Genomic DNA, 10,011 nt, shown 5'->3' with positions numbered 1-10,011 from the left:
GGGCAGGGTAGCTTTCTTGTACGTAAAGAAACTAGCCCAGCGACCGTCCGTTTCTGACATTCCCTGCGAACTGCGCACTTTGCGCTGCACTAGCAAAGGGAGAGAGAACTGGAAGAGAGAGAGCGTCATCATGTTTTGCTTCGGCGTTTGTTTGCAGGCGTGCATGTATTATAACAGGCTCGTTTGCTGCAATATTGATATTTCCAGTCGCCTGAGCTTAAGAGGGGACTGAGAAATGTGTGAGAAATGGAGGATAGTCCGGCCTCGGCGGGGCTAAAAACACTCTCTTCTCCTTTCGCCGGGGAGTAAGGGCGGGGTAGCTTTCTTGAACGTAAAGAAAAAACTAACCCTGTGACCGTCCGCTTCCGGCCTCCCTTGTGAACGGCAAAGTTTGCGCGGCTGGAACAGAGGGAGAGCAGGTATCATCCCCCACAGACGCGGCTTCTTGGTCGATATCCACAACGGAAGCGGTGGCAGACGGCAGCCGCTGTCCATCAGGAAGAGACTCTAGCGAAGCGGGTGAAGCAGGTGGACGCACCGGCGAGCTTTGCGGGTTGGGGGAGGTTCCGGGACAGCTGCAGTAGAAGAACACAAGCTTGAGAGTTCATGTTAGAGATGACAATCAGATTTTCTGACCCTGTGCATCTCTTTTCTCTGTCCATATTCAGTATCCTGGTTGTGGCACTTTAATTGAAAGGTTGAATGCCTCCAATCTCTGTGTGCAGTGCTCCATATACAGCGAAGAACAGAAAACCCTTTGAGTTCTGCTGGCAGTGTCTGAGAGAGTGGAAAAGAGATCAAGACCGTGCTGATCGATGTGGAAATGTGGGATGTAAAAGTGGTGATCAGAAACTGCTGAGATACTGCCCAATGATCTCTTTAATATAGGCCTACTTTAAAAATAAAGTGCAGTGTCCAAAAGTCCGTAAATGCCCATCTTGTGGTGTGCTGATTGAACACGATAATGATGGATGTAATAACATGAAATGCCCTGAATGTGAGAAAGAGTTTTGCTTTATTTGTTTAAAACCTGGCCATGACTACCCAAGCTACTCAAGCTATCCATGCACAGTCGCGTGGTGACTGCTTCAAGACAGTACATTAGAAGCAAGTCTCCCATTATTTTAAAGAAAAAAAATTAATCCTATTTTGGAGAACATGGTACGTTTATATTTGCAAATAAATTTATATCACATATTGCATTATTCTCTGCATTTTAAAATTTTAGCAAATTGAAGTGTAAATATCACACAGCATTGTTACACTGGTCCTTCCAGTAATTGAATTAGGTTTTGTTCCTTCTTATGATAATGTCCATAAACAGCTTCTGGAGTATCTGGAGTAACTGATGTGTGTCATAGAGAGATGCTGTCTCCTGCTGGACAAACACAAAACACACCTGAACTTCAATCCATATTACCATTCTTACAGTCTGACTGAATGAACTACCTTTTTAATATCCTTTTTTTTCCCTTTTTTTTCCCTAATTTTTATACATATGCATACAGTTATTTATCTGTTTATATACATATTAATACACACACACACACACACACACACATATATATATATATATATATATATATATATATATATATATATATATATATATATATATATATAAAGGCTTTAGGCTTATGGGGTTTTACTTTGACAGAGAACATCATCAGCATAAAGAGATATGATATGATCTACCTGACCTTTAATCGGAATCTGCGGAATCTCCGCCATCATTTCCTAGTTTTGTCAGTCAGAAAACGTATTTACTTAAACAGAAACACAATGGCTTTTCAGGTCGGCGTTTGGATTAATCAAAATACTGTTAATGTATTATCTGTGGCGTCATCGAGTGAAGAGTTTGAAAAGTTCACCATTGGAAAGCTGAAGGAAAGAGCATTAAGTTTGTTTCCTGGAGTAAGCGGTAGGTTGACGGGATCTTTCATAATCTTTGGATTTAATAGCATTCTACTGGAAAAAGCCAACATTTTATCATAATTTTAATCTTTGTAAATATGGGTTTTATTTTCTTGTCAGACTCAAATAGACTGAGGATCATTTTCGGTCAAGATGAGCTTGAAGACCATCAAACATTTGGATCGCGCAACATTGAACATCTGTCTCCCCTTTTCGTCGTGCTCAGGATGCCTGAAGGAGGAGGTATGATTCTTTTACAATTGGCTTTACAAAATTTTATTATTTTAGGCATTATATAATGTATCTATCAGAAAATGACAGACAGGCACTTTTACCTTTTAATGAATTTGAAAATAATAAGGCATGTGTCTCGCTAACCATACAACCGGGATCATTTACTCTCCCTCATGTTGTTTCAAACCTGTATGAGTTTCTTTCTTCTGCCATAGCTGCCAACTCTCACGCATTCACCGTGAGACACACGCAATTGACACTTTTCACACGCTCTCACCCCACACATCCAATTTTCTCACGCACAGAAAAATCGCGAAGCAAAGAGGACACGGAGACCGACAGACTAGACAGAGCAGGTTATGATATTAAAAAAAATAATGTCACTTTCATTACGAAATTCAGACAATAAATACCGTTTTGGCGCTTGTAAATGTGACGCGACAGATCCCTAGCGGCACGTGATCCGATCATCTCTAGCTGATAGTAAATAACATTAAAACACAAATGAACACTGTTGAAAGATACAGTACAACTTACCGAAATGTATATTCCTCATACATAATATCGACCAATCAATCAAACAAAGGGGTCAATAAAACAGCTGGAGAACAATTATGTCACATAACATTTACCTCAGGAAAGCCATTTAATGACCATAATAATATAGGCTATAGCGTTAGTTGGCTAGAAAAAAAGCTATAGAGAGTATTTTGCTAAATATGTGTACTATATTGCATATTTATTATATTTTTATATAAATATATAAAAAATAAAAAAAATGTATAATAAAAAAACGCATTATATTTAATTTGTGTTATTTTTTACCTTAAATAATACTGCCAGCTGATAGGGCTCTCTGTATGTTTACAGCATTAGGTGAGTTGTTTTTTTCTTGAGAAAAATGAATGCCTATCTTGTGTAGCCTACCTAATATTTATCCAAATGAGTCAATATTAAATCAAATCACAATAATTTAATTGAAATAATAAAAAAGCGCAGATTACCAGAAATTGAACCATGTAAACATTGTAACATGTTGTCACTAAACCTAATAAAATTCAGTTTAGTTACTAAAATGTTTTGACAATCACAATACACTTATTATACATACCCCCCCCCACCCCCCACCCCCCACAAAAATCTCACTCCAAGCAAAACTCAAAAGTTGGCAGTGCTGAACACAGATGATATATTGTGAAGAATGTCGGTAACCTGAGAGTTGACGTTAGCCACTGACTTCCATAGTATTTCACCCCCAAACCCCCAATATTTTCTGGTTCTGTTTCATGTAAAATATAACTTTTGTGATGTATATATTGCTTTCTCTCCATATTATCAGGAAAAAAAAACAATATTTAAAAAGAGAACACAGCACTTCGGTTTTGTTGTTGCCAAGACCCTTTCCAACAAATTAGATTATTACATGAAATCACACAGTAATTACACAGTGATACCATGGTCATTGAAGCAGGTTTTGGTTCTTTTGGCAGTGTGGGCCGGTGCAAATCCTGCTGGAAAATGAAGTCAGCATCTCCATAAAGCTTGTCTGCTGAAGGAAGCATGAAGTGCTCTGAACATGTCCTGGTAGACGGCTGCGTTGACTCTGGATTTAATAAAGCACAGTGGACCAAAGTCCTCTTTTCTGATGAGAGCAAATTTTGCATCTCAATGTCCCAGAGTCTGGAGGAAGAATGGAGAGGCACACAATCCAAGATGCTTGAAGTCCAGTGTGAAGTTTCCACAGTCTGTGTTGGTTTGGGGAGCCATGTCATCGGCTGGTGTTGGTCCACTGTGCTGTCCACTCAACGCAGCCGTCTACCAGGACATTTCCAGAGCACTTCATGCTTCCTTCAGCAGACAAGCTTTATGGAGATGCTGACTTCATTTTCCAGCAGGATTTGCACCGGCCCACACTGCCAAAATAACCCAAACCTGGTTCAATGACCATGGTATCACTGTGTAATTACTGTGTGATTTCATGTAATATTCTAATTTGTTGAAATCCTGTTTTTGTGGGTTTTATGAGCTGGAAGCCCAAATGATGTACAAATAAACAACTAATTACTTGAAATCGTTTAAGCTTTGGGCCCTGAATCTATAATCTATGGAAGTTTAACGTTTTTAATGGAATTATGGAAATAAATAAACTTTTCCATGATATTCAAATTTTTTGGAAAGGGTCTGTATATTATATTATTTTATTACATAAAGCCTACAATTTATGGATAGAGTATTGTCAAACTAAAATGCTTTTTTGTCATAATGTTAATTACTTCTGTTAGGGGGGAACAGTTTAGGACCCAAGGACCAGATGTTTGAATGAACACACAGAGTCAGAATTATAAAAAATTTAAGAGAAGTTTTACTGAAGATAGTTTGCAGTTTCATCAGCAGAAGTTCAGCTTCAAAACTCACACTGGAGTTTGTAGGCCGTAACCCTGCTTACAGTCACACTGTAACACACACACACACACACACACACACACACACACACACACACACAGCAGCAGCAGTTATACCCTTCAAGGTCTAAGCTACGTTCTTGCTTCAGAATGCAGTTTCTGATTGGCTAAGAAATAGATAAATATAGTAATTTTCCACACATAAACAGATAGACTGAAGCATATCTCCATAGATTATGCAGCTGACACTCAGACCCTGAAGTCAGCCACGTTGTGACCTTCCGGGTCTTGCTTTAACAAAGAAATGGTCCCTTCTCTTTAGTGACCCTTATATGTTTTAACACGTTGAAGATCTTTCTCAAACACAAAAACAAGTCCATATTTCATCTCTGGAAGCCGGGCTAAATGAGCAAGCACTGTTACTGCATTCACATATCAGATACAGACATCAGAGAATACATGAAAACAACATTTCAGTGATCACATTGGTAACTTCTATAACAAAGTACAAGAGAAGTCATTCAACTCATTTGATATTTAGAAGAAAAAATATTGATTAATACCATGATTATAATCACTCATTCATATACATTGAAGCAGCAGTGGATTCCAGAATCACTCTTTTAAATAATTGTCTCTAAAAACAAAATATTAAGAAAAATGTGGTATATAGTGAGGTACTTACAAGTTATGAGATATGTTCATTATACTACCATGGTGCACATTTTAATGAAAATATTCATCTTTAAAAATTTGATGTTAACTTGTATTAAAAACTTTTTAAAACATTTCCACTTTTAATTAAATTTAAAACACAGCATGTATTGATGCACCTGATTTTTTTTAAATAAAAGTTTAGAGAAAGGATAATCTTCTTCATTTGATAAGATACTATTACAGTAAATAATATTTTAAAATTATAATTTTCATTGTAGTATTTCACAAGAACAGTCCTTCTTCTCTTCTAATGGTTGCTGACTGTCTTCACAGACTTGAATGCTTGTTCCTCTGTCTCAATGCTCTGTTTACTTATCATTCATCCTCTCATTTTCCCTGGGATGTAGGAACACCTGACCCTGGAGGAACCAGCTTTAGTTAATGTCATATTAATGCATTTGGAAGATGCTTTTAGCCAAATTTACACAAATCAAGGCTAATATTCATATTATCCATATATCATATATTAGGGCTGTTAATCGATTATTTTTTAAATCTAATTACATACTCTGTGATTAATTAATCTAAATTAATCGCAAACATAATTTTTTTTCTGTGAAAGTATTTTAAATGTTTCAATTCAAATGAATCAATGAATAATCAGCATTAATGACTTTAAAGTTCAAAAACCCTTTTAGTATTATTTTCACTGTTCAAATAATGGCCATAATAATCAACAATATGACCTAATATGCTGAAGAAATAAATTCAATGCTTCAGGAAGAAGATTTTTGTCACTGCACATACAAGGCATCTCAGGCCACAGTTATAACCTAGGGGACACAATGAATAACTGAACACTCCCCTCAATGTCAACACTATTTCTCTTGTATTGTGCCATGAATAAACTTGCTTTTAATGTGTACAAAAAGAAGCAGAGGCAGCATGAAAAGTGGCTTCAGCTTTCTAAACATTACAGCAAGATGTGTATCTGATGTGTATTACATTTACATTTATTCATTTTAGCAGATGCTTTCATCCTGTGATAAACAAACTCAAGCAGTTTCTCATGAGAACCAAAAATATCCATAGTTCACAACATTTAAAGTATAAGATGGATTAGGACACAAAACAGAGCAGAAGAGACATGGAAAAGAGAAATAGAATATAGCGTCTTTTAGAGTGTTCTGTTTAAGGTTGTGTATTTGTTTAGTAGAAAGAAGTGTGTCTTCAGCTGTTTCTTGAATGTTGTGGTGGTCTCATCAGATCAGCGGAAGGTCGGCAGCTCATTACAGCAGAGAGGAGCAGAGATTCCAGCACAGGACGATTATATGTCTCTTTCTACAGCAGCCGGATCCCTCTCCATCACTGACCGTAAGCACAAGGAAACACACATATAGATACATATGTACATTCTGTACACTACAAACAAAATGCAAGGCAGAAAATTAATTTCTTTATCAAAACACTGATTTTTGATTTCTAACAAATTAGATTCAGGTTTTTTTCCACACAATCACACTGGTTGTAAGTAATCTGTAAATGAATGTGGCAATTCCTTCACCAAACACAAGAGTTGTTAGTTTAGAATGATATAGAATAGTGATTATTGTCTTGCAAAAAGTTAGTTTTCCAATTGTAAACAGATATTTATTTGCATTTTGCCAGACTTGGTTTGAAGATTTGGTACACGAGTGAATGGTCCTCAAGGACCACCATGTCCCTTTAGGGCATGGATGGGCAACTTCAGTCCTGGAGGGCCACTGTCCTACAGGGTTTAGCTTCAACCCTAATCAAACACACCTGAACAAGCTAATCAAGGTCCTCAGGATTACTAGAAAATTACAGGCAGGTGATTTTTTCAGGGTTGGAGCTAAACTCTGTATGACAGTGGCCCTCCAGGACCAAAGTTGCCCATCCCTGCTTTAGGGGCTCTGTAGTTTTACCAATCATTCATTCAACTTTTATTGTTATTTCTATTGTCTGCTGAATTTACTTGCATCACATTTCCTTTTGTGTTCCATGAAATGCAGGAAGTAATTTGGTCTTGGAGAACCATGAGGGTGACTAATGATCATCTTTTAACATAAGAACCTGATTAACGTGTTACAGTATTGTTTCAATACCTGCATGATGGTTATTTTAAACTAAACATAGTGATCTTTTATTTTGCCATAGGTCCGTGGATGAGAATGCCGAGCACTCCCAGCGATGTTAATATGAGGTACAGGACAGAAGAAACAGCGTATGATCTTCCAGCGGGAGCTCCAGCTGTTCCCTCAGACCCAGACATGCAGTTTGTGCTAAATTTACTTACATCTCTAAAGAGGATGGATCTTAGACGCAGAGAGCACACCAAACTCAGAATGCAACAGCTTGTGTTTGAAGCAGATTTAAATGGTACGTTTATTATCATTCTCCTTATTTGTGGCGTTTTTACTGTTGAATGAAACTGATCCTTGATTTTAGAAGATCACTGGACCTCCAGCATGCATCATCACACAAACACATACAGGAGATACTTTATAAAAAGATAGTATTCACTCAGGGGCCGTTTACACAACACCGTCTTCAGCTAAAAACAGAAAACTTTTATGAGCTTTGACCGTTCATTTACATGACGACTGCGTTTTGGGAGCCTGAAAATGCAAACTTTTGAAAATGCAGACTTTCAAAGTGCAAGTTTTTTTTAAATCAGTACTGTTATTGTCTCCGTGCAATCAGACAACTATCAAAAACACGACATTGTGAAAACTACAGTAGATGTGTAGCGGTAAACAAACATGACCGTTCGGTACCTTGGTAATGAAGTCACGGTTCGGTACTGCAGTAATAAACTAAACTGTACATGTGATTTACTAAATGCTGGTCAAAACATTGTTTTTTTGCATTTTTACTGTTGTTTTATTCTTCATAATTGTGTTATTGTTGAACTTTCTCTGACTGATTAACACATATAGTGAGATGCACAATTAATGTTAAAACCATGACCGGAAACACAACATCAGTAGATGTGGATTCAGAGGAACTGAAGAACATGACCATTGGAGAGTTCAAAAGAAGACTCGATCCCACAGTTCCAGGTAAGTCGAACTCTTCAGAGTTATGTGTTAATGTCCGTGTGTGTTTCTGTCACTCGTTTAATAATAACATTAATTATCATATGCGAAAATGATATAAACAGGAAAAACTGCATCAACATTTGAATGTTTATTCATCAGCTCTGATCAACCCAAAGGCCTGAACTACATCAGATTGTAGAATAACTTCTGCTGGATTATCCTTATACAAATTACCCTTATTTACTACAGTAACCATATTTCAACCATGATATTTATAGTCAAATGATGTTAATTGCAGGAAAAGCCTCTTAATGATGAAATGATCGTCTTCAGCTCTTAATGAGGTTTATACACTGATGATTCTCACGCATTCCTTGCTTTTCACAGTGGACACATGTAGACTAATCTTCGCAGGCAGAATACTGCAGGATCATCAAACACTGCGGGATTATGGCATTGAACATGAATCTACAGTGCGTATGATTCTACGTCTACCTGTAAGAGGTAAAAACAGTGTTAGTGTATAATATTTAATCTGACTCTTCGTGTCGTCACTGAAGACAAACTCTTGTTTTCTCTATAGCAGTGATTTTATATTAGTAATTCTTCAGTGAATTCTGCTCTTAAACTGAATGTATATTGTATTATTTTCTGTCATTATTTATATCTGTTACACGATTAAACCCCACAGAGGAACAGCAGTCAAGTGTCAGTTTATGATCACAGTTTTAACCAGTATTTTATACTAACAGGGAACATTCTGGAAAGATTCTCTCAAAGTTATGATCAAACATTCCTCCAGTAACATTACACATTTGTCCAGAGTTATCTGGTGTTTAATAAAGTCCTCAGAACATCAGCACTAAAACATTATTTATTCATCATTCATGGAGCTTTTATTCTGAAAGCTTTGAGTTGGAAGTTTGGCTTGTGTTTTTAAATGTTAAAGGGGTCATATAATGCCATTTTTGTACAATATGATTCTTTAGGGTCTAAATGAAACATTTCTAATATACTTTAATTAAAAATTCTCATTAGTATTGTAAGAAAACACTCATTTTACCTGGTCAGAAACAGCTCTGTTTTCAGCACGCCGTTTAAGTGCATGTGTCTTTAAATGATAATGAGCTTTGCTGACCCCGCCCCTCTGTTCTGTGCCTACACCGTTTCTAACACAATAACACAATAACCGTAACGCGGTGTTCATTATAAACGTGGGATTATGAATTATATTGAGAACGTTGTTGTCACAGTGTCTGGTTTATGTTCCTTGGGTCACCACTAGATGTCCTCCTTCCTCACGGTGTCCAGCACACTCTTGCACTACATTCCCCATGATCCTTGTCTGTTCATTGCACTCAGCTGTCCCTCATCACTGATTATTGCACTCAGCCTGTTTCCCATTATCATTGTCGTTTCCCTGTGTATAAATACCCTGCCTGTTTTGTGTTTGTTACGGATTCCTTGTTTTTCATCACGCCACTTGTGAGGTCTGTTCCACTTGTTGTTCCTGTTTATTGTTGTATGTTTTTGGACTGCTTTTTGTATTTTTGACCCTTGCCTGGACTAGTTTCTGATTACGGATTTCCCTATTAAAATTCCATTTTGCATTATTGGATCTTCCTGTGTTTCCCTGAGTGTGGATCGTGACAGAAGGAATCCGTCAAGAATAAAGATCCAGCATTATGGGGTTTCGTATCTCTCCCCCTAAGACGGAGAAGGAGAGGAGGGGACGGGTCCAA

The 10,011-nt window shown here is 37.2% G+C and overlaps 1 protein-coding gene across 1 annotated transcript in view; it reads left to right on the top strand.

Moving 5' to 3' along the window:
* Positions 1-1,754: 1,754 nt before the first annotated feature.
* LOC311071199 (uncharacterized protein) overlaps positions 1,755-10,011 on the top strand; it is a 38,384-nt gene continuing 30,127 nt past the window's right edge. The window contains exons 1-6 of the mRNA XM_084095430.1: positions 1,755-1,921; positions 2,035-2,157; positions 6,474-6,581; positions 7,386-7,607; positions 8,168-8,290; positions 8,657-8,773. Coding sequence (XP_083951556.1) covers positions 1,783-1,921; positions 2,035-2,157; positions 6,474-6,581; positions 7,386-7,607; positions 8,168-8,290; positions 8,657-8,773 — 832 coding nt within the window. The 5' untranslated portion in view covers positions 1,755-1,782. The remainder of the gene's footprint in view (positions 1,922-2,034; positions 2,158-6,473; positions 6,582-7,385; positions 7,608-8,167; positions 8,291-8,656; positions 8,774-10,011) is intronic.

Source organism: Abramis brama, assembly GCF_963993115.1.
Source record: "Abramis brama genome assembly, chromosome: 20".
NCBI lineage: Eukaryota > Metazoa > Chordata > Actinopteri > Cypriniformes > Leuciscidae > Abramis > Abramis brama.
Note: the sequence above shows the minus strand (reverse complement) of the source record. Positions and strands in the feature narration are given on the sequence as shown.